Source organism: Lontra canadensis, unplaced genomic scaffold, assembly GCF_010015895.1.
Source record: "Lontra canadensis isolate GAN:19392208 unplaced genomic scaffold, GSC_riverotter_1.0 scaffold53, whole genome shotgun sequence".
Taxonomy (NCBI): Eukaryota; Metazoa; Chordata; class Mammalia; order Carnivora; family Mustelidae; genus Lontra; species Lontra canadensis.
In genome coordinates this window covers 13685304-13710970 of record NW_022631047.1, presented here as the reverse complement: position 1 = coordinate 13710970, position 25667 = coordinate 13685304, and the positions used below count along the sequence as shown (strand labels likewise).

The window sequence follows — 25667 nt, the reverse complement described above, 5'->3', positions numbered from 1 at the left end:
CTCCCGCCTCTTCCAAGCACTTCATCGAAGCTTGCGGGGAGGGTGGAGCAAACCGCCATCACCCAGTCCTCGGGACCCATGATCTTTGGCTTCTCTAACAACCCTAGCTGGAATACATAAGGCCCACCTGGATGAAGCAGGGACAAAAGAAAACATCTATACTAACAAAAGAGGGGCACCTGGGTGGCTCAGCCCGTTAAGCACCCAACTCCTGATTCCAGCTCAAGGTCACTATCTCAGGGTCGGGAGATCGAGCCCCATGTCCGGCTCCATGCTGGGTGTCAAGACCATTCAAGATTCTCTCTCTCCCCCTCTCCCTCTGCCCCTCCCCCCTGCCTCCCTCTCTCTCTCTCTCTCTCTCTAATAAATAAATAAAACAAAATAAAATAACAAAACAAAATACCAACATGTGAGTTGCAGACAACTTAAGTGCAACAGAAGTTCCAGAAAGGGTGAAGTCAGCTGGCACAGAAATAACCGAGGAAGGCTTCAGGGAAAAGATGGGGCTAAAGGAATGGGCAGGGCTTTAAAAAGCAGGCCCAAGGAATAGCATGAGGCTGGACAGCAGCACTTAAGAGTCTGGGAGAAGACCAGCCCGAGAGGAAGGAGACACCAACTCTGACTCTGCGGGGACAAGAAGCAACAGTGAGGGGATTGCTCTCTGGACGGCTACTTCCGGTCTGTACACACTCTTCTGGGACTGCTTCTGCCTCTCTCCCACGCAACATCCACCCCCTGCAGCCAGAGTAACGGGATTTAACTGGGAGGATGCCCCCAAATCAAACTCTGGGAACTTAACTGTGTACCAGGTGTTGGGCAAATCACTCAGGCAGGGTTCCTGACTAGGGATCCACAGATGGGTGTCAGGGGCCTGGGTACCTCCCCCAAACAGCATGCAAAACAGATAAGAGGGCAGGCAAGTTTCTGTGCAAATTTCCAGTTTCTTCTTCAGATTCTACAAGTGTATATGAGCCACAAAAGGTTAAAAACCTCTGCACTAGGGAGACAAAGGGAGAAAAATGCCCAGGTCCAGCACTCTAGAAATTCACTATCCCGTGGGGGAAGACAAACACAGACATAAATAACTTTGATGGAAGGCAGACTTTGATAAGTGCACTAATGGAACATACAAAAAAAAAAAAAATCCGTGAGGGAAGGGGGAACAGAGGTGGATTCCAACTGTGCTGTGCTTAGGACACCCTCTGCCCCCCCATTCCTGGTTTTGGGATCCAAGTTTGTAATGAGAAAAAGCAACAACTATTACTTCTCCTCAGGCCCAGACAGAGCCTTTGGCTAGCCCCTCTTTCTCAGGGACTCCCAGTGAAAACTGAGTCTAAGGCTGACCCTATTCCTGCCAGGGAGGTGAAGGAGAACATTGTTTTCAGGACAATGGGAGGCGGTAGACAGGAGAACATCTCCTGAAAATGAGCAATGACTCTGTTCTACATTTTTTCCCTCTTCTACCCAGTTCCCATTCTCTGAACTCCTGAGGTACTCACTCATTTTGTGCTTAATCATGTCCTTTACCCCTAGTCAGCTGTTTCAGGTAAGTCACTTCTCAGAGAGCGCCCTGACTCTCTAAAGTTAGTCTTCCCTCTCACCCCTCTGCCTAGAAATTTTGTGCCATCACACATTTCATTTTCTTCCAAGAACTAATCACCATCTGAAATTCTTATGTTTGTTTACATGTTTATTACTACTTTTTTTTCATGAAATGTAAGCACCATGACAGCCTTGAATTTCTGGTTCCCTTCAATATTCTAATACCTAGAACGAGCATGCAATGAATATTTGTGGAATAAATGAGTGTCTGTCTCCTGTCCCTTTGTATTGTCCTTCAGGAACAGCACAACATCTAAATCCCAGAGAGGAAGCTGTACAGATACATGAAAGCCCTTTATTTTCATGAGAACATCTTTTGTGACACTGCTGTGCAGGGCTGCCCTTAATTAAAATGATCACAGCAGTGTAGACAGAACCGTGGGAGAAACTCACAACCCAACATTCTGTCACCTTCTACATCAACTCTACCACCAAATTCTGTCACTTCTTTGACAGGTCTCAGCTATTCTCTGTTACCCTTCTCAGCTAGACACTCGCTGCCTACACTTTAGGTCACTGTGATAAGTACCTGAGTGCCCTCACTATCTCCACGCTGTCCTGCAAGCTTCCAACGGATTCATCTACCTAGAGCCACAGTTTCTAGGATGTTAAAAGTTATTCAACAAGTGTCTGAAGAATCAAAGTCAAGTCAGGGGATGAAAAATAAGAAAACACTGCCTTCATCACATCAAATCCCTGCTTTTAAAAAAATGTATGTTGTGGGCCGCTTGGGTGGCTCAGTTGTTAGGCATCTGCCTTTGGCTCAAGTCATGGTCTCAGGGTCCTGGGATCCAGCCCCACATCGGGCTCCCTGCCCCATGGGAAGCCTGCTTCTCCTTCTTCTTCTCCCACTCCCTGTTTATGTTCCCTCTCTCGCTATATGTGTCTCTGTCAAATAAATAAAATCTTTAAAAAATAAACAAATAAAAATAAAAAACGTATGTTGGGAGCACCTGCGTGGTTCAGTGGGTTGAGCCTCTGCCTTCAGCTCAGGTCATGATCTCAGGGTCCTGGGATCGAGCCCCGAATCAGACTCTCTGCTCGGCGGGGAGTCTGCTTCCCCCCTTCCCCCTGCCTGCCTCTCTGCCTACTTGTGATCTCTGTCTATGAAATAAATAAATAAAATCTTTAAAAACAAAACAAAACAAAAACAAAAAAACGTATGTTGCTCCACACCAAATCCAACCTCAGCAGCCTGTCACTTGAAGACAACACAATCATGTCACAACCATTGTCCCAACCTCATCTTCAGACCATGTGAGACTCTGTGCTATAGGACTGGCATTCCCTCAATGTTTACCTAGCTTCTCCTAGATTCCTCAAATGGGAACATTCACCTTTGCTTACACACACAACTCCCAATAATTACAGGCTAGTGGGGCTGGAAATTTGGTCTTAAACATTCAAGCCAAAGGACTTCCTTCTGGGAAATACAGTGAAATACTAAGAAAGGCTGGACAAAATATGACAAACATCTTTATCTGGAAATCTCCAGGAGCCAAAATATAAAGGAGTGAGGGGCTCTTGGTTGGTTCAGCCAGTAGAACATCCAACTCTTGATCTTGGGGTTGTGAGTTTGAGCTGCATGTTGGATGTAGAGTTTACTTTAAAAAAAAGAACTGAATGTCAGGAGCGCCTGGGTGGCTCAGTGGGTTAAGTCTCTGCCTTCGGCTCTGGTCATGGTCGCGGGGTCCTAGGATGGAGCCCCGCATCGGGCTCTCTGCTCAGCAGGGAGCCTGCTTCCCCTTCTCTGCCTGCTGCTCTGCCTACTTGTGATCTCTCTCTCTCTCTGTCAAATAAATAAATATCTTAAAAAAAAAAAAAAAGTACTGAATGTCAGAGCAGCAAACAGACACTAACACTTTGGCAGCCTCTTAGTTTGGGGCAACCAACAACTTTAGATAATAGATTAGGAAAAAAATAAATGTTTTACGTTAATTTTATGTCAATTAATTTTAATTACTTAATTACATTAATTTTATGTTATTATAAACAGAAGAACAATATAGTTTCTAAGTAGTATGTTAAAAGGAACCAAATGTAAAACTGACCCAGATAAAACTTATACCTTTGGGGGCGCCTGGGTGGCTCAGTGGGTTAAGCCTCTGCATTTGGCTCAGGTCATGATCTCAGGGTCCTGGGATTGAGCCCCACATCGGGTTCTCAGCTCAGCAGGGAGCCTGCTTCTCCCTTGCCCTCTGCCTGCCTCTCTACCAACTTGTGATCTCTCTCTCTCTCTGTCAAATAAATAAAGTCTTAAAAAAAAAAAAGAGTACACTTATAAAAAAAAGTGTATATTTGAAAAATATAGTCATTGAATCAACTGCGAAAATGGGATAATGTCTCTCTCCCAACTTCTCCCCTTCATTGTGCTGTACACTTCCCTGCCTTCTGGAAGCTGTTCACCTGAGATCTGTTCCCCATTGTCCTCTCCCTTTTTCCAGGCCCTCAACTTGGCTGGAACAAAAAGGACAACCAAGAACTGGGATGCTCCATTAACACTTAGTCCCTGGTGCATGAAGAAATCCTCAATGTCCTCACTCCTCCTGCCAATCCTTGAGTCATAGGTGGTGGTGTGTGGTCAGGAGATCAGCTGTTTAGGACAGGAGGGTGTGTATGTACACATGCCTGCATGCATCCATTTGAACCCGGGCTGGCAGGCAGGGTGGAAAGGAGTGGATCAGAGGATTTGTAAGAAGATCTTAGCAGAGAGGCCTTTAATCTTTGAGGCCAACTGCTTGTGTGGAGACTACGTTGTCAGAAATGACCTTGGAGACCAAGTAGCCAGAAGCCCTGGGATAGCTGCCACCTCTCAGTTCAAGACAACTGAGTCATGAAAGACCAGTGCCAGAATGGCCAAGACTGACTGTCCCCTTGACGTCTCAGTGACATTAAAAACTTAGGTTCCAAACCTACTCCTGAAAGAGGCATCTCCTTCCAAAGATTATGAAACTGAAACCCTCACAAGAAAAGGCACTTGCCCAATGACCCTCGATAAGTCCATTACAAAGCTAGGATTTAAACAAAGATGTGTGCCCAGTGTTTCTGCCTTCCCGTTCCGGAAATGCTCAGAGTATGCTCAGGGACACACAGCAGAGGGACCAGCTACCACTTCCCAAGCACAGAGCTCTTGTGCCCTGATTCATCCCCAACAGATCTGTCATTCTCAGCAAAGTCCTTGACTTCTGATCTGCCCCTCACTCCTCCTAATGCAAATCTTTGCCTGGGATGGAGGCAGAAAGATGGAGGCAGTGCTGAATATCAAAGAAAAAAGGTGGTTAAAGACCATGTATTTGCTGGCAGGTGCTGGACATAGATGGGGACGGCTGAGGACAGGGCACAGCTGTGTCACGGACTGAGAGCCGAAGAAACACTGGCAAAGGGCTAGCTGAGGAATGTATCTATCCCCTCCTGCCTGCCCAGCCATTTTCCAATTCCTACCAGACTGTAAACTCGAAGGGGGCAGAGACGGGAACCAACATTCACTGAGCTCTTAATATGTGTAAGGCTTATGTTAAATCTAATTGGGCACCTAATATGTGTTAGGTTCACTACATCTTACAAAATCATAAGAAAAGCTCTACAGGGAGGGCATTATAACCCAACCTACCCCCTCCCCTTACCCAGAAGAAGCATCTGAGTCTTGAAAAGCGCTAAGTAAAGTCCTGCAACCAGTGAGTAACTGAGCTTGGATTTGAGCCCTGCCTTGTCTTCAAAGTCCATCATTTTTTTCCAGGAACTATCAACGCTTTTTACCCCACAGAGTCCCCCACAAGCAAGTAAATGCTCCATGAACATTTTTAGTTTGAAAATGAATCACCTCTGTGGCTACTCAGGATTTGCAAAATAAATAAAAATGGAAAAATAGACATCACTCAGCTTCTGGGCATTGACAGATAACATCCTCGGTCTGTTTGCAGCCTTGCTTCTCTATTCCCACCCCCACTTTTCTTTCTCTTCTTCCCATCCGTGGGCCTTTGCCCAGGTCCTGATACTGTTAAGCACAATTCTATCTGGGATAGGGTAGGATGAGTGCCTAGGCCCTGCTAGGCACCACAAGAATTCGGTTTAAAAGAAATTAGTAGAGGGGCGCCTGGGTGGCTCAGTGGGTTAAAGCCTCTGCCTTCGGCTCAGGTCATGATCCCAGGGTCCTGGGATCGAGCCCCGCATCGGGCTCTCTGCTCAGCAGGGAGCCTGCTTCCTCCTCTCTCTCTGCCTGCCTCTCTGCCTACTTGTGATTTCTGTCAAATAAATAAATAAAATCTTTAAAAAAAAAAAAAAAGAAAGAAATTAGTAGAGGAGGCAGATAACATCTCTTCCCTGGGCCTGGTTTCTCATTTGTTAGTAAAGGGGCTGGATCTGGGATGTTTGTGACTTTATGCACATAAGCCACACACAGGCTTGGGGGCTACAGGTCTTCACGCTTATGGTCTCACTGCTGGCCTGGCAGGGCAGGAATCCACATGACCAACTTGAGGTTCCTGGCCTTCTGGACCAGTGGCCTCAGTTACCTGATCAGTGGTGATAGGCTTCCCCAAGCTTTACTGAATTTCCTTGTATTTATGTCTCTGTTCTCAATGACACTGGCTCAGGCCCCAACATCTGTCTAGTAAATTCTAAGTTTTTAATGATCCTTATAAAGAGGTGAGAATTTATTTTTGAATGCCATTCGACTTTGAACACCTAAATAAACTAAAAACCAAAAGAAAAAGAAAAAAAAAGACTGGGAATATTATTTTTTGGCTTTTTTTTCTCCAGAATTCTTGTTTCAAGTATTCCAGAATCCAGCATCTGGTGATCACAGCTTATTATATTTATTATTTTTCTTTCAAACAATCCCTACGTCAAAGTAGTGGGATTATAGGTGATTTTTAATTTCTTCTTCATACTTTTATATATACCATAGCATTTCTATTGACTTCTTTTATGCCTTGATTTGCTCTGAAAAAGAATGTAAGATGACATAAACTGGAAGTCACTGTGGGCGGGGGAGGGGCGGAATAAAGATATGGGAGGCATAAGATTAATACCAAGAGGCAGATCATAAAGCCTTTTACATTTTTTTCCAGATGAACCAAAAACTGAATTCTAAAGCTTTCTAGTAACCAATACAAAGGGAAAAACCTGGTAGTTATACAATTTGCCATGGCCAATAAAAATTTAAACAAATTGCTCAAAAGAAGCACAGCTATTTCTAAAATCAAGACCAGAGAAACCTTTTTGGACAGTTCTCACACACATGATAAGCAATGCTTCTCAACCCCACCCTGGTAGCAATTCTTCTTCTTCTTTTTTTTTTAAGATTTTATTTATTTATTTGACAGACAGAGATTATAAGTAGGCAGCGAGGCAGGCAGAGAGAGAGAGAGGAGGAAGCAGGCTCCCTGCCGAGCAGAGAGCCTGATGCGGGGCTCGATCCCAGGATCCTGGGATCATGACCCGAGCGGAAGGCAGAGGCTTAACCCACTGAGCCACCCAGGCGGCCCCCTGGTAGCAATTCTAATGGAGAATTTCACAGGGCTCTATCTCAGAGCTTTTAGGTCCTGGGTCTTCACTACCTACTCCTTAAGCTTTTCTATCAGTTATTTGTGGTACCCGCAGCACGAAAATGTAATTTTACAGGGGTTAATATGGTCCAGCTACGAAGCTGTCATCTGGTATAATGAGCATGCATTATTTTTATAATGATAAATATCAACTTTAAAATAAAGCACGTATTTTTACACAAGAAGTATAAAAATAGGCAAAGCATATCTGTCCTAAGGGTAGTGACTGAAAGGGAATTTAACGGGGGCTGCTGGGTGCTGGCAATGTTCCATTTCTTCATCGGGGTGCTCGTTACACACTTATGTTCAGTTTCTGATAATTCAAGCGGTACACTCACATGTGCGCTTTTCTGAACACAGAAGATATTTCAAAGAAAAGTTACAAAAAACAAAATAAAACCCACATGCAGCCAGGGACCTCGAGGATAATTTGTGGCTTTACTTTCTAGAAAAGTTGGTTAGTAGTTTTAAAAAAATTAGCATAAAAAATAAATCACATACAAAAATATCACAAGGATAAAAATAATATTCATTTTTGCTTGTCTCATGGATACTTGTAACACTGAAAGCAGCACTTGTTAGAACCTAAAAGTCTGCAAAATTTAAGGAGCTATCCATCATGCTTTGCTCAGAATATATAACATATCCAGCCCAACGCCCTTTATATACACCCTCCCAACTGTTCTCACCTCCTCCAGTAGTATTTTTTTTTAATATCGGGTAACACAAAAATCTATTAATTGTGGATCACAAGGTGAGAGGGCTCTGAAAGCAAACTACAGAGCTGGTCTGGTTTACACCTCACCATCCTTGGATATAAGGCAAAGTATTCGTGGAAAATAAAAACGGTAGATTTTGAGACCGGTGGAACTTGGTAGAGAACTAGGCTCCAAGAACAGCCTCTAGGCCCCCTTCCAAAGCAAACTCCGCTATGGCGGCCGCTCCGCTCTGCTCCATAAAGCTCAGCTCTAGAGGGCAAGACCAGCAGCAGGCTCCGTGGCCTGGAAAATTACTGTAGTGCGAGCACCAGCAGCTCCTAAAACCAGCACAGAAGTGGTTGCTTCGAAAGACCTGGTGCTCTGAAGCAGTTCTACCCAGGCAGGGTGTCTGAACAACTCCCTGTACAGGGAGCGTTAAGAAACCTCCGCAGCCCTGAGCAGGCGAATGGGGCGGAGGAGCAGGGGCCTCAACTCCAGACCAAGGGCCCCCCCGGGGGGTGTGGGCCGGGTAGATGGCAAGGTGTGCTCCTGCAGCTGTCCTGGCCATATCAGAAGGAGAACGGAAGAGACCAGGGAAAGGAGATGCCAAGTCTGGGTAAGGTCTCCTACTCCCTGTCACACAGCATTCTGGGTCCCGCAGGTCCCTGGGTCCAAAGAAAATACACTTATGTAAAAAGGCATTGATGGCTTAATTCTTACCCTTCGCATATGTGTGGAAAGGCTATTGTTGTTTATATGTGCTACGCTACAAGGAACAAGAATTCCTAGGTTCTATTCTTGGATCAGTCACTGATAAAGTATCTGCCAGTGGAAAATATCAGGTGCTTGGAAATTCAGAGCTTACCATCCATAACCAGGAGGTATTTAGTCAAGCGCCTAGTGTGTGCCCGGAGTGGAATGCTGATCTGAATATACACACAGCAGCCAGGTGCCCAGGGTGGCAGCAGAAAAAGGGGCCTTAAGTAGGACACAGGAAACAAGGTTCAACGGGAAGGAGGGGCAGAGGAGACATGGTTCCCTAGCCACATGGAGCACAGAAGGAGGTGTGCTCCTCTCCAACACTCACCTCTGCTCTGAGGGTCGGCCCTAAGCCACACCAGCCCCACTCTGCCCACACATCTGTCTGACTTACTCTCCCTCTCTCTGCCTGTGGCTCAGACTCCTACCTCTGCTAGGGAGGGTCTGTATCCTTTCCAAACCAGCGTGACATGTTGACCCCAGGAGCTGAGGTGCCTGGCTGCCTTCGGTGGGTATGCCCCCCTCCGCCCACTAAGGAGTCCATCGAAAGTTACAGGGGCCAACTGGAAAGGTGTGTTACAGATGTAATGCAGCAAGTCAATTCATTCCTGAGCCTGAGGACACTCTAGGGTTCAGCGGGTAAACCTGACCCTGAGAAACAGGGACACGTCGGAACCAGCCTTTCGAGATCTAGAAAGGGGCCGCTGCATGCTATCATTCTGTCCTGGCTCTGGGCACGAACGCAATCTCTTGGCTCCAGCACCAAGTTGGTCCCAGCAGTAGGTCAATTATAGAGCAAAGAACCTAGAAACCATTTTGGTCCAGACCTCTGCCCTCGGGCAGGATTTAGCTAATCCAATCTGAACAAATGGGTATAACTTGTTAAAACCTGCCAGGATGGAGTCTTTAACGTCCAATAATAGTCTGTTCCCAGGGCTGCGTCTCAGCGGGTACACTTCAGTATGGCCGTACTAGTTATTCAACTACCGAAAGACTTCTGAACATGCTGGCATAGAGTGACTGCCCCCAAACCCTCTGAATGCCCCTGACCACCCTGACCTGCCCCCAGGAGAGCTTCATGACTCAGCAGCTAAAGGGCTCGTGCCAGCCACAGCAAGGGACCTTCAGAGCCCTGTTTAGGCATCTTCCAGGCCAAAGTATCACAAAACTGCTTGATCCTGGCCGGCTCCATTCTACAAGGTTACCTACCCTATTCCCAAACTGCCTTCTCTTATCTACTGAATAAATGTCAGTCTTGAAGGTTGCTTTCAAAGTCTTTCATAATATAGCGCCATCCTATCTCCTCCCTCCTACTCTCTGCTTCATCAAACCCAGATGCTCAACATTCCCAAACGCTAACTTTTCCCTGGTCTTTGTTTATACTGCCTTCTGCCTGGAATAGCCTTCTCTTTCCATATCCATTAAAATCTTACCAACTTCTCAAGCTCTCCTGAAATGTCACCATTTGCATGAAATATTAGTTGGAAGAGCCGTATCCCATTTCCAGGAGTGTCACGGCAACATCTAGTGTCCCCAGTTGTAAAACTTAATGACTGTTCCATATTACAGTTATTTTTATATATGTACCTCAACTCCCCTCATAGAGAGAAAGCTGTTGAGGGGCAGACAACATAATCTGCTCACCATTACATTGAAGTGACCTAGCACAAGGCTTTGCTCAAGGTATGTGCTCAATAAATATTTGTTTAAGTGAATGAGTGAACAGTTCTAATTCTTTTGTCCAAGGGACCCATTTTCTATCTGTTAAAGATTTGGGTTGTTTTTCTCTGAGGTTACTCAAGTTGTGGTTGTATCTCCTTCTACATACAGAACCCAAACTACACATCATCCATATCTTAAACTACTGGGTTATTCCATGGAGATGAAGCAGGAAGCTTGCTCCCCCTGTCATTACTTTACCACCCTGGAGTTTGGGTCTGCCATTCCTCTGTACACTTCTTCCAGCGTCAGATCAATGTACCCGTCATACAGGGACAGGCAAATGAAAGGTTCTTGGTAAAGGAGGCAGGCCTTACAGATGACAGGAAGGCTGATGGTAGAGTGAGTTGGCAGGGATTACTAGGGAGAGGAGGCAGGGTGGCTTGCTGGGAAGCAGAGCCAAGCTGGGACTCTGGCTGCTGTGGTCAAGGCCACGGGTACAGTCCTGGGAGGGAAAGTTCTATTGCCTGGTTGCTGTTGGTATGTCGGGGTATAAAGGAGGGAATGCCAGGAAACCTTTCCTTACCTCTGTTCTTTAATTCCTCCTCTCCTGCTCTCCCTCCAGAGAAACAGCTCTGAGCTGGGACTAAGACCTATAGGACAGGAGAGGACTTCGATGAAAGATGTCTGGGCTTCTTGAAAACAAAGAAGGATGGGAGACAAGGAGCCAGAAACCACAGCCACTGTCTAAATCTCATTCCAAAAGGAAATCCAGGCAAGAGTAGAATACAATGAGACAGCCCAGCACTAAAAGTCACCCTGCAAAGCAGATGGGTTTCGGGGTTCTAGGAGGCTGAGATAAGCAAACGAAAGACCCATCAGTGTCCAGGCCTGGGCTCTCATTAAAAATGATGGTTAGACAAACAAAGACATTGCTGGAACTGGAAGCTGGGAACATCTTTCTGGAGAAGGGTCAGTATGGAAAAAGAAAGAATATGGAAACCCAGTCAGAGTTAAGATTCATCTAGAAGGGAAACCAAACAGCCCCACAAATTGATAGCTAAGGATGAGACAGCCAACAGGAGTCAGGGTAGGAGCCAGAGTGTGAGATTATGATGATGGCAAACTGGTTCTGGTCTCTGAGGAAAAAGCACACTTGAGGTAAAGGGAAAGTGTGTTGGGGTGCGGGTGGGAGGAAGAAGAGACATCACTAATTTCAGGATCACAAAGCAACTGCTTTCCTCTGTTTTTAGTCTATGCAGAGGATCCCACTGGCTACCACATTAACAAAATGGTGGTTACTTTGAGAAGGGGTGTCCCAAGGAGGAGAGAAGGGAGCTCCCACCTGCACACACTTCAAGGGGCTGAGTGGCCAGAGTATGGAAGAGCACTGTCTTTCAAGGTTCAGGGGAGGGAAGAACTAGCTATGGGAAGGCGAGTTTTGGTCACCATAAGGAAGAACTCTCCTATTTGGAGCTGTGGAGCTGTGGCTAAGCAGAGCCCTCCTCGAGCTCTCTGGCCCCAGAAAAGCCCAAGAGGCGAGATCACACAACCTAAGCATCCAGACCCAGAGGGACCTTAGAGATCATTCAGTCCAACTTCCTCCTTCTACCTGAGAAGCTGCCATTTTCCCTTTGCTCCCCAAACTTGTTAGTGGCAGAACCAGGACTGGCACCCCACTCTCCCTACTTACAGCCAGAATTACTTCAACAGAGAGGTTCTGCGGTAAGTATATGTCTCTACCCTGAACCAGCACAATTACTGACCCTAGTAATTCCCTCCCTTTGGCCACAGGAGGAGACGAGGCACCACACCCAACTCTGGGCAGAGCAGTTGACAGGAGGACATGTCAAAGCATCTTCTCACCAGCAATTTCATCACCGCATATAACTTCAGAATTTCCTCAAAGGGGGAAGTGAAGGCATGGGAGACAATGTGCTCCAACTATGAACCTCCACTCGTCAGGCTTGCGCAGGGAGCCTCCTCTCTGGGAGCTTCTCCACTGTTGACCTTTTACAGTCCCTGACACTCTTGAAATTTTACTTTGTTAGCTCCATCAACAGTAAACTGAAAATGACGTCGGACAGCCATAGATGTTGGGAGGAAAACGAGAAAGAGACCGTTCCCTCCCATGTTCCTAGCAGGAAACTGAGGCACAGAAAAAGTAAGTGGCTCTGGCTACGTTAAACAGAGGAGTAGGGATGTAGCCACTGCCTGGTGCACTGTGCCGTCCATTGTCTCCATGCCCAGGATCTGGTGAGTTCAGTACGTTCCGAAGAGTTCCAAAAAGAGTTTCGGATAACTAGCTGGAAGGGTGGTCAGGACTAGGAGAGGGGCCCGGCTCAGTGAGGAAGAGGAAGGGACCGGGTGTGCGGTAGTGGCGCAGAGGAAGGGGGAGGGGGGGGGGGACTCTCGGAGGTATGGTTCAAATAAAGAACCGCAGAAAGCGCAGAGGGAGAGGAAACGGAGCGAGCCACAGAGAAAAGTTTGGGCCGCGCTAACCGGAGCGCGCCTCCTCGGGGGGGCACACGGCCGAGAGCACCCTGGGCACAGACCCCCAGCCCACGCCTGGACCGCGCGTTTCCCTTGCTGGGGTGGGGGGTGGCTGCAAGCGTAGCGTGCGGGAGGTGCCCCGCGTCTCCGCCCGCATTTCCGCGGGTGGAGGGGGGCGGGCGGGAGCCTCTCTCCACGCCGTCCTCCGAGGGGAGCAGCCAGCAGCCCCGAGGATGCCCTGGCCCCACACGGCCCAGCGGGCAGGCCCGGTTTCGGAACTCGGCGACAGGCCCCCACGCCCCCCTTCTCTTCCCGGAGTAGGCAGCGGGGCGGCGCCGGGCACCTGGAGACGAAAAGGAGTTGGAAATCGGGTCTGAGGATGAGAGGCGGGTCTCCGCAACCCGGGAACCACCGGTCCTGCCTCCTCCCACCTCCGCGCCCTCCCCGTGCCCCCGGCGCTCACTTACTCCGGTTCAGGGGGTTTCCGCCGACCTGGGCCGACGCCACCAGTTCCAGATAAAGAGTCCACAGCCCCACGGACACCAGGGCGAGCGCCAGCAGCAGCCGGAAGCGCCTCCGCAGCAGCTTGACCGGGCGCAGGAGCAGCAGGAGCAGCGCGGCCCGGGGGCTCCCCATGGCTTGGCGCTCCGGCGGCAGCAGCCAGCGCGGGACGCTCCGCACCCAGCCGGGCCCAGCGCCCCGGGCGCGCGGTGGCCCAGCCCCAGCCCAGCGTCTCAGGGCTGCGCCGAGGCCGTCTCCCCCTGCCGCTCTCCAGCCGGCCGCGGGCTCATGCTCCGCGCGCAAGGGGTCCCTCCGGCTGCGCGGGCGCCTTGCGCCGGCGCCTCGCAGGTCTCTCTCCGCGAGCAGACCCGGCGCCTCCTCCCCCGAGTGTCCTCGGCGCCCGGCTCTCCTCTCCACGCCTCTCCTCGTCGCAGGCTCGCCGCCTCCCGCCCGCCCGCCTCCTCGCCCGCTCGCTCTCACACTGCCCACAGGGAGGCTTCCCTAGGTGTGCGCCCGCCCGCCTCTCCTCCGCCGCCTCCCGCTCCGGCTCTTTGGCCCAGCCCTTGGCGCGACCGCATACCCACCTGTCCCGCCCCCGCCCCCGCCCCGGCCCCGGCCCCGGCCCCGGCCCCCGCCCCGGCCCCGCGGCCCAGGTGGGCTCCGCCCCTGAGAAACCCCGGGGAAGAACCCCTTTTGGCCTCCTTGGGGCAGCAAGAGATGCGGTCCGAGATTGGCGCCTTCGTCGACTCGGACGGTTGGGGTGTTGGAGGGGGAGAGTTCTGATCCGAAATCTGTGTGACTGAGGGGAACTGAGGTACCCCCCAGGCACTTAACGGCGTGGCGCCTCAAGCAGAAGTGAAGTAGGAGGTGAGTTGAAGGGGGGCGCGGAGTGGGGGAGTGGGGGAGCGGCCACTCTGGGGAAGAGCTGGGGGGCGGGGGGTGACCGACGCCTGAGGCTTTGGCTTCAGGGCCTCTCGGGGCCCGGGACGACCCTCCTTCCTACTTTAATAGTAAGAGTAGACGTGGTGTTAGTTGGGAGGCAATGACCACTTCAGTCAGCCACAGATTCCTCGTCCGGGTTGGATTTGAAGACCTTTCCATCCCGGCCTCAACCACCACGTCAACCAGAAAATCTGGGGAAGTTATACACACCCCAGATCGAACCCCAAGTGGTTTTTCCCAGACTGGGATGAAATAGCTATTGAGGGAAAGCAGATGTTGGAGAGTTCTGAAGAATTAAAAATGGAAAAGAGGGGTGCCTGGCTGCCTCAATTGAAAGATGGAGCGACTCGATCTCCCAGTGGTGAACTGGAGCCCCAGGTTGGGTGCAGAGATCATGTAAATAAATAAATATTAAAAAAAAAAAAAAACACAAGCAAGGCACTCAAAGAGTTGAAAAGATCATCAAGATATTCTGTACTCCAGCACTCTACCTTCCGGCAGGTAAAATTATGATCATCCGATTTAAATGAGATAATGAAGGTCCAGTGGAGCCCAGTGAGTTGCCTGAGGACAATTAGCAGGTAATAGGGCAGTTTTCTTTCCACTTTCCTGGGGAAAGTGGTCAGGAGAGATGAAGAAAGCAAGGATCAGGAACTTTTCCCACATATTTTTAATTCAAGCCAACAACATGCAAACAGTGTTCCAAGACAGAAGTTCAGAGAATTGAGTGCTGTGCCTCCCATTCTCTGCTACAAGCTTAGTTTGATACTCCGTAGTCCAATAATCTGTAGGGACTGTTGTGACTTTTCCCAGCTAGCACCCCCCCCCACCATCGTCTCCGGTACCAATTCTTTGACCCATTCATACACTTGCTCACAAATATTTAATGACTTCCTAGTGCTTACTGATTAAAATGCAAACTGTAAATCTGGAAGTCAAGCTTTTCCAAAACCTTTTCCAACTTTATGTGACCATATGAAACCTGCTAAAATGAAGTCATTTACTCCACACAATACATTATCTTTTTTCGGTTAGTCAGATTTGACCCTTGCTTCAAGGTCCATTTCAGGTTCTATGAAGTTTTTTTGGACCAACCCCCTCTTAGGCAACCCTATCCTGGTTGGAGTTTCTGTAAAACTGATAACCGGCCCCACCCGCGGTTGTATACAGACTTCCCAGCCTCACCGCTAGGCTTGGAAAGTGGGAACTTTGCTTCCTCAAGAGGTGGCACAATGTCCCTTTTAGCCCTGAGTAATGTTTGAGGATGAAGATATCGCTTGGAGCAAACAGCCACCAGAACTTCCAGTGTAGTTTTTAAACAAAAGTTAGATCTAAAAAACAATTCTCTAATAGCCCCAAGGAAATATCTCTGCAAAATGCCAAACCCGAGACGTGTACATTTCCCATGCTCTTCTGACCAAGAGGCTGAGAGGCAAGAGCAGTCAGCACGGACAAGCTTGGTTGACAAAGGTGCCAGGCGAGCCTGGTCTCTGTAAATAGAGTCAGTCTCTCTCTCTCTCTCTCTCTCTCTCTCTCTGTCTCTCTCTCTTTCGCTCATTGGGAGCAACCAGATTGGCTGTTAGGCTGAGTCACTCTCAAGTACTTTGTCATGGAAACATGTAGCAGCCCCTACTACAATCCTCTCCTCAAGATAGTTCCTCCTTTCCTCAAAAAGTTGAAAATAGAGCTACCCTACAACCCAGCAATCACACTACTGGGTATTTACCCTAAAGATACAAGTGTAGTGATCCGAAGGGGCACCTGCACCCAAATGTTTATAGCAGCAATGTCCACAGTAGCCAAACTATGGAAAGAACCTAGATGTCCATCAACAGATGAATGGATAAAGAAGATGTGATACACACACACACACACACACACACACACACATATATAATGGAATACTATGCAGTCATCAAAAGAAATGAAATCTTGCCAATTGCACCAACGTGGATGGAACTAGAAGGTATTATGCTGAGCGAAATAAGTCAATCAAAGAAAGACAATTATCATATGATCTCCCTGATATGAGGAATTTGAGAGGCAGAGTAGGGGGTTAGGGGGGTAGGGAAGGAAAAAAATGAAACAAGATGGGATCAGGAGGGAGACAAACCATAAGAGACTCTTAATCTCACAAAACAAACTGAGGGTTGCTGGGGAGAGGGGGGATGTGGAGAGGGTAGTTGGGTTATGGACATTGGAGAGGGTATGTGCTATGGTGAGTGCTGTGAAATGTGTAAGCCTGAAGATACACAGACCTGTACCCCTGGGGCAAATAATACATTATATGTTAATAAAAATAATAAAAAAGGGGCGCCTGGGTGGCTCAGTGGGTTAAGCCTCTGCCTTTGGCTCAGGTCATGATCCCAGGGTCCTGGGATCAAGCCCCGCATCGGGCTCTCTGCTCAGCAAGGAGCCTGCTTCCCCCCATCCCCTGCCTGCCTCTCCACCTACGTGTGATCTCTGTCTGTCAAATAAATAATAAATCTTTTTAAAAAATAATTAATAAAAAATTAAATTTACTTAATTAAAAAGATAGTTCCTCCTGAGAGGACACATGTAACCACTTCTATCAACCAAACCCTTGAAGTATCCACTATGTGGGAACTGGGAGCAAGATAAAACAAAGAGCATGCCATTTAGTTGAGGAGAAATGACATTCCACAGAAAGAGATATCTGACAACATAAAGACTGAGTTTCTGGTCATAATAGTAAATTCCAAAGAAATTCGGAAAGGGAAAGAGATCACTGTGCACATCTCATTTCTTTGCCCTTCTCGTCCCACTCTGTGCTCTTATACCTTAAACAGCTCATTTCTGGGATGCCAGCCTGGCTCAGTTGGAAGAGCATGTGACTCTTGATTTTGGGGTCATGAGTTCAAGCCCCATATTGGATGTCACACTTACTTTTTAAAAAGTAAATAAATAAAAAAATTTTTAATCTTTTTTTTCTCTACTTATGGTGAGAGGGTGCATGGATGGCAAGGATAAGGAGGCCAGGAAGCCCTTGTGGCTCTTCCTCTTCTGTCTCCTCAGCACTGAGATTTCCCTCCCATCCAGACGCTGCTTTCAGACAGCTTGTTCCAAATCCCCTTTTGACTCCTAATATCACAGCAAGGCATCAGGATCCAGACTTTGAGACCCAAATTCTTTTTTTTTCAATCAATGGGAGCTAGCTGTCCTTCTCCCTCAGGTCCAAAGCTAAGTATATAGGTTAAGGTATAATTTTAGTGGCACAATATATCTGTTCATTGTCATGTCAATTTTTCTGGATACTCACTGGTTCTTCTGATGATTTTCACTGTCTTTTCACTCTCCCACTTTAGTGCTGGCCCCTGTCCACAATGGCCCAGGGTCATGTTGCACAATTCACACCTGAAAAGAAAGAGCATTTCCATCATGTCACCTGTAATTTGGATGGCGTGGGCTCTGGTCTTTGGCTTGGCTAGGATGTCAGCATCAGGTCAAACCACAAAATCTCTTCTCCTAAATTGCAGAGGCTTTGTGAGAGAGGTCAGTTGAAGCTTTCTAATATGGGCCGAGGCTAGCACAGGGACCAGAAAATTCTGGTTTGTAGAGAATTCAAAAGGGAAATGTATACAGTGACCAGTAGGTGTGGTAGCAGAACTCTTGTGTCCAGAGCCATATGGATTCTAGTCATAGGGATGGCAGCCTTTACTATGTAACTGCCGTGATCCCAGAGTCTCCCCTTCCCATTTCCTCAAACCTGACACTTACACTATAATGTGGCACCTTGAACTTACATCTTCATCATATGTGTTTTCTTCCTCATAACCACATGAGAATAGTAGGAAAGATACTCTCCTCTATTGACAGATGAACTGTGCAAACCTCAGTTTCTTCAAGGTGATCTGTGCGAAGATCAGATAACCAGTGCAGTGATGGAATCAAACTAGACCCACAACTTTAGCCTCTGTTTCTCTTTCCATTGGACCCAAACACCTCCTCTGGCCTGAGCTTCCATATTGCCTTCTGCCCATATAGACCCTCGCTCTTCTCTTTTACTTCAGGAACTTCTCTGCTATTCAAAAGTATTTCACGGACATGTATCTTGGTTAGTAGAAATTCTAATAATAGTTCAGTGAGGGTTTCTGGGCCATTGCTAAGCCAATGTCTTAGACTATGACAATGCAGAGGGCCGAGTTCCTTTATTTTGAGAGAATTCCTAAGAGAGAAAAGGACAGTTGTGAAACTATCTCCCAGTGCCATGGCCATCATGGCTAGCATTTATTTGTTTTATCTCTTTCAGCTCATGTATCACATCCACGGCTACAGATTTCACTAGTTCCATTTTACAGGAGATAAGGAGATGTTAAATATTATAAGGAGATGTTAATTATAAGGAGATGTTCAATAACTGGTTCAAGGTGATATAGGTGACATGTGTCTTAGATGGCACTCACACTCAGGCTTTCTAACTTCAGATCCAATGCCTTTTTCCACCCCCACCCCACCCCCCTTTGCACATATTTCCCTGGAAGTTTCCCCAGAGCAATATATTCACCCTGGAAACTCTGAGCTCACTCTCACACATCCATAACTCACCGAGCCACATGATAATTCTTCTCCTCCTGCTCCTCCCCACCCTCTTCAGTGCTGCTGCTCCGCTCTTCACAGAAGAGGTCGCTTTTTCCTCTCTCTATGGCTCAGTCAGTTAAGTATCTACCTTCATCTCAGTTCATGATCTCTGGGTCCTGGAATCAAGCCCCAGGGCAGGCTTGCTGCTCAGCGGGGAGTCTTCTTCTCCTTCTCATTCTTCCTCTCTGCTTTCCTTCTCTCACTCTCTCTCTCTCAAATAAATAAAACTCTCTCTGGTTTCTCTTCAGATCGCATAAAACTCTCTCTCAAATAAATAAAAGTTGTTGTTTTTTTTTAAATATCGTGTCTAGAGAAGAGTCAAAGGAAAAACGAACAGAGGGCAGAGATGTTATGGGTCAGAACAAAGCTCTTCAGCTTTCAGGAGAGGTTCCCAGGCAGTTCACAGACTGAGAGCTTATGGCTTCATCTCCCTCCCAAGCAAATGGAGTTGTTGATTCGATCTTCAGCAAATGCAAGGCATGACCCAGACTCGAGCTATATGCTTCGAAGCTTAAATTTGGCATCTATTGCTGGGTCTTGCTTCTCTTTCCAGTCTGCTGTGTGAATACCTCCAAATTATCACAACCACTCTTCCTGCCTTCCTCCCCCAAAGAAAGGGATTCCCCAGCAAGTCAACAGACAATTATCTAAGTCAAAAAAATTAACTTCGACTTGTTCAGGCTTTTTAGCAAGTAAGACCAATTATTCCCCTCCACTCAGATTTGCTTTGTTGCTGGGAAACCCACAAGGAGAAAGGGTGAGCAGCACTCTCCATTGCTCATTAGTTGGTGCTGAAACAGAGGCTAAAAGAGCCTTCCCTGGAGCTCTACCTCCCTTTTCTCTGACCACTAAACCTCATGAGAAAGACATGCTCTCAACCTTCTGTCGAAAGACATTCTCTCCTGTCTGCATGCTGCGATCTGCTACCGCAGATAATGGTGAGGGGCTTTGGAGCTAAAGCTAAAGCATGGTGACCCCCAGCCCCAAGAAGCTTCTTCCCCACTCCCACGTCCTGGCAGTGTTTGATGTCTGAGAGCTATGTGACTTGCCATGGCTTGAAACCCATGACCCACGTACCTTTGAGTGAACCCTTGGTGCTTTCTTCTCTTCTCCCAGGACACACCCCACAGGCTTGGTCCCCACAAGTACGCATACACACAAGGTAGACCCACACTGTCCAGAGGGTAGACTCAGAGGCAGCTTTCTTGCCTGACTTAGCTCTCTGGCACCACCTTCTGCAGCGTTGAGGGTGTTCTCAGCATTTTCAGAATAAACTGTGGGTCTCGACCCAAGCCTCTGAGGGAAGCTGGATTTCTTACCTCTATTCTTTCATCCTGAAGAAACTCTTCCATACACATCTACCACTTCCCAGCTTCTCCAGTCACTAACAGGGCTTGTCAAGGACCACATCCGTTCTACACGCTACAAGCTGTACTCCTTCTAGAGCTTCCAGCCCAGAAGTCACTCTGTAAACACTCTGTCATAAGGGGAAGTGTTCTTACTCCTTATCCCGGGAGGCTCTGCCTCCTCTTCAGCCCCCTCATTGAAGGACGTCTTCCTCTATTAAAGCAACAGTGGAAATAGGGACGTTCCTTCCCTTGCCACAAACACAATCGAATCCCCTCACCTGCTGGGAAAGTAGCAGGCAACCCAGGCCAGTGGACAGCAGGCTGGTGAATGTACCAAATGGCTTTGCTAGGGAAGGACAATGATCCTAACGGCTAGTACGTGTGCAGAGTGCCACAAAACAGCTCCAGGGCTCCAGCCCCAGACAGACTTTCTGAAAACCTTCTTTGTCTCAGTTCAGAGGTCCAGGCTATAAACTCTGGTGAGAGAACCCCAGCCATGCTACTTAACACTCAATCACTGTGGCATCTCAGCGGCATGTCTCCGTTTCCAGACAGTGATGCTGGGCACCGATGGGAGTCCGGGCTGTTGGTTTCAGGTTTCTCAGCTGTGTTATCTAAGGACCGGCTGCTTGGGATTTGATCAGGGCTGGTTTGGGAGAGAGGCAGACGCCGTCTTTTCCCCAGAACAGACTACCCTTTGAGCTCTGCCGCCACCCGGACTGGGGATGGAAGAAAGAAAACAAAAATCCTCACTGTATGTGGTTCTCTGGAATTTAACTTGGCTCTAGAGAGGGAAAATTTAAGAGCAACGCTGCTCATCCACTCTCAACGCCCTCTGCAGGCAGCAAACCCCGTGAACGCTGAGGCTCGTCAGGAGCAGGAAGGGGTTAGGGTGAGGACAAGAAGGATTTCGGCCCCTCTTGGTGGCGGGGGAGGCTCTTACCACCTTCCATGGTCAATGCTAAGGTGTTGAGTTTGGGAGTCTGATTTAAAATCAGTTTACAAGAACCAGCCCTTTCATGAAGATGGCACCGGAGGTGACGAGGAAGCTCCTGCCCCTCCCAAAGCCAAAGCCAAAGCAACGCCAGGACAGGGGTGCCGAAAGGTGCCCACAGTCACAGAGAAAAGATCTGCCCGTCACTTACCTTTGATGGCCCAAGACGTCTCTGAGGGCAGCCCAAATATCTTCGATAGAGCACTCCCAGGAGAAGCAAGCTTGAGCAGTCTGCCATCATCAGGATCCCCCTGACCACCGAGTCAGCCAAGAAGAAATAGAAGACAACAGCACACGCGTTCATTGTGGATATCGCGGCCAACAAGCATGAGATCAAACAGGCTGTGAAGGAGCTCTATGACATTGTTGTGGCCAAGGTCAACACCCTGATCAGGCCCGATGGAGAGAAGAAGGCATATGTTCCATTCAGCTGGCTCCTGACTAGGATGCTTTGGATGTTGCCAACAAAATTGGGATCATCTAAACTGAGTCCAGCTGGCTAATTCTAAATATAAATCTTTTCACCATAAAAAAAAATAAATCAGTTTCCAAGAACCAATTGAAATAGAACATTCTCATTGGGTGAAGCTATGAAGAGAGGAGATAAACCCCGTCTAGTGATTTGGGACAAGGACAGCACAACTAGTCACGTGATGAGGTTTTTTTCTTTTGTTCTCCTGGCCCTTCATATATTCACCAAATACCCGGTGTGTATGTGGTGATAGTGGAGGGTGGTCAGGGTGGGTGTTGGGTATAAGGAACCACTCTTGGAGAAAGTGAAATGCTGAGGTCTTGCTAAACTTTTTTATTCCCTCGGGTTCTAAAACAATTCTTCTACCTTGACAAAGATTCTGCTCTTCAGCCTGACGTCCTACCCTCAAAAGAGGGCTGTCAGTGCAGGTCAGTGAGAGATATGCATGGAAACACCTTGCATTCCATCATCCCAGATCTTTTTAGGGGACGTTTCATGCTCTCAGTTTTTCTTTAGATTATTAGAAAGTGAACTTGGGAACTTTAAATCAGTCTCCGAGGGGTGCCTGGGTGGCTCAGTGGGTTAAAGCCTCTGCTCAGGTCATGATCCTGAGGTCCAGGGATTGAACCCTGCATCGGGCTCTCTGCTCAGCGGGGAGCTTGCTTCCCCCTCTCTGTCTGCCTGCCTCTCTACCTACTTGTGATCTCTGTCAAAAAATAAATATTTAAAAATAAATAAATAAATCTCTGATTTATTTTTCTCATCTGAGTTCAGTCACCCTTTGCTATACATTTTCCCAACCCAGTGCAACCTTGGCTTACTACGTGGAAAGTTTTGCTTTCAACTAATTTTTCCCTTAAATTTTATACTGTTCTCGGGGTGCCTGGTGGGGTTGGTGGGTAGGGCATGCAGCTCTTGATCTTGGGGTTGTGAGTTCAAGCCCCATATTGGGTGTAGAGAGTACTTTATAAAATAAATAATTTTTAAAAATAATAAAAGTTTATTTTTAAAAATTCCATACTGTTCTCAAGGGAGATTACTCCTGCTTTTTGAGAACTCTAGGAAAAGAAATCCCATAACATTGTTGGCATGATAGAAAAGCACGAGATCACCGAGGGAGGATCATGTGGGTCACAGAGTCCTGGGGATACTGACATTGTCGGGATAAGCAGAAGAGAGTCAGACAAGGAGTGAGCAAACCCAGCAGACAGAGGAGCCGGGACAGAGATTGACAAAGCAGGGAGAACAGGCGAGGACAGGGTGGCATCCTAAGATGCCAGTGCTCAGGAGGTGAAGCTGGGAGGCCAGGTATGACACACAAGGAGAAGGTGCAGGATGAATTCCAGAGGGTTATGGTCAGACTAAGTAGAGGCAGAATCCCAAAAACGTTATAGAGGATTTGAGCAAAGAACATACAGAGAAAGAGGAATTTTATGAGGTCGTTTTGTGGGGGAAAGGAATTCATTGCTTTGACACAAAGCAAGAAAGAGAACACAGCTTTTGGCACATAGAGAGCATAGCTATTTTCTGCATAAGCTTATCAGGTGCTGGCCTGGCCTAGGGAGCGATGCAAGTCGTAGGGCTGAAATGGAGAATCACTCTAGTTTAAGTAAAAGAACTTCAGACAGACCAGTTCAATCCTTACTGATTATGGAACTTGGGGCCCAATGAAATTTTATAGAAATCTGCATGACAATACTATAATACTACATTACTCAGATTTTAGATTCCTTCATTTAACATTTCATTATCTCTTTCTAAATGTCAAGGCAAAGAACAGTCAACATAGCAATATCAAGATTGTACAAATTTAAAATTAGCACTGATATGGTTAAATAACAAGATGCTTAGTAGGTAGGACAATCATGAAGCAAAAGCGGGTGTGGGTGTCACAAAACCAACACAAGGCCCATCAGAAACCTTGTGGTCCTATTCAGAGTTTGCTGGGATGCAAAAACTGTAGTCTAGCCGTGTCAGAATGGAGTGCTTGGGGAAACTGGACATAAAAGGATCTCTCTGTATGATTTCTTACAACCACATGTGACTCTGCAATTATCTAAGATATTCTGGCATAGGGGCACCTGGGTGGCTCAGTGGGTTAAAGCCTCTGCCTTCCGCTCAGGTCATGATCCCAGAGTACTGGGATCGAGCCCCACGTCGGGTTCTCTGCTCAGCATAGAGCCTGCTTCCTCCTCTCTCTGCCTCTCTGCCTGCTTGTGATCTTTGTCTGTCAAATAAATAAATAAATTCTTAAAAAAAAAAAAAAAGGTATTCTGGCATAAATAGGTGTCAGCAGGTGGAGGTAAATGAGCTAATTTTTCAAGCACACAATTTTATAATAAATAATTGTTTAACTAAAACAAATACATATTTAGCAGACCAACTTGACTCTATGACAATAACCTAAATTCCAGTATTTAATTGGGCCTATTTCTCCACTTCATATTCTGTACCATTGGTCAGTCTGTTCGTGTGTCAATACAACACATTTAGTTTAAAAAAAAAAAAAAAAGGGGCGTGGCTGGCTCAGTTTTCAAAAAGAAGCCACGCAGTCCAAGAAGCAAAGAGGAAGAGATACCAAAAAGATCTGCAAACAAAAGCAGTGATCACTTCCATTTGACGGGCAAGTTCCCAGAAAGCTGCTATGGCAAGGGCAGTGGGTTTCTTAGTAACAATCTTACTCCATACACTTAGGTTCCACTTAGGGTGTGAATATTATCATCTGGTAGCTTAGAAATAAATTATGTCATTTCCAAACTGAGAGCTACCCCAAACACGGTAACAGGGAAAGACTGTGATGTCACCTTAGACACAAGTAATCAAGGAAGTAAGTGCTCCAGAGGTCTTTGTTATGTGCACACTTGCTTTTTTGTAGGACTAACTGGGAACGAAGCTACGGGTCAGTCCAGGAGTAGACTCCTTCACAGCTGAGACCCATAAAGCTATGTAGAGGCTTAAAAAAAGAACTTTTGGGGGTGCCTGGGTGGCTCAGTGGGTTAAAGCCTCTGCCTTCGGCTCAGGTCATGATCCCAGGGTCCTGGAATGAATAAATAAAATCTTAACAAAAAAAAAAAGACCTTTTGGAGACTGGTTCATTTGGTAGAACATGTGACTCTTTTTTAAATTATATATATATATTTTTAAAGATTTTATTTATTTCTTTGACAGAGAGAGATCACAAGTAGGCAGAACAACAGGCAGAGAGAGCGGGGGAAGCAGCCCCTGCTGAGCAGAAAGCGGATACGGGGCTCAATTCCAAGACCCCGAGATCATGACTTGAGTTGAAGGCAGAGGCTTAATCCACTGAGCCACCCAGGTACCCCCCCCCTTTTTTTTTTTAAGATTTTATTGATTTATTTAAGAGAGAGGGAGAGTGAAAGCAGAGGGAGGGGCAGGGGGAGAAGTAGTGGCAGACTCCCCACTAAGCAGGGAGCCCATTGTGGGGTTTGATCCCAGGACCCTGGGATCATGACCTGAGCCAAAGGCAGCTGCCCAACCACCCAGGCACCCCAGAACATGTGGCTCTTGATCTCAGGGTCATGAGTTCAAGCCCCACATTGGGCCTAGAAATTACTTTAAAAACAAACAAAACATTTCCTTTGTGGTGTCTCCCTTTACTTGGCAGCTAAACCCTCCAGCCCTTTCTCCTGCCCATCTGCCTGTTCTAGATCCATTTGGTTCTGCGCCCTTACCTACCTGGGAAGGTAGGAGGGCACTTGAAACAGACTATGACTTGCTGGAATGCTAGACATGTTTTCATTGGCAGTCAATTCAACTCACTAAATTCTTCAAGACCTCCTCCTAATGGCTCTATTGCTTGCCCCTCACCAGCACGCCCTCATCTTTCCAAACATTCCCTCTTCTCAAGCTCCCAATCACAGCAGTGCCCCACTCCACTCTCAGTGGAAGGACTTGCTTTTATTTCCTCTGTGAAAAATGAGGCAATCAATCTTTTGGGATTATCTACTCATTTGCTCTTCCTGCTGCCCACCAGGATTGACTCTCAATCTCCTCCAGCACTTTACTTCACGGACATCCCTTCTCATCCATCTC

At 47.3% G+C, this 25667-nt stretch overlaps 1 protein-coding gene across 1 annotated transcript in view; it reads right to left on the bottom strand.

Annotated features, from left to right (window-relative positions):
* B4GALNT3 (beta-1,4-N-acetyl-galactosaminyltransferase 3) overlaps nt 1–13393 on the bottom strand; it is a 90384-nt gene extending 76991 nt beyond the window's left edge. The window contains exon 1 of the mRNA XM_032874920.1: nt 13225–13393. Within this exon, the coding sequence (XP_032730811.1) occupies nt 13225–13393 (169 nt within the window). The remainder of the gene's footprint in view (nt 1–13224) is intronic.
* Between the last annotated feature and the right edge of the window lie 12274 nt (nt 13394–25667).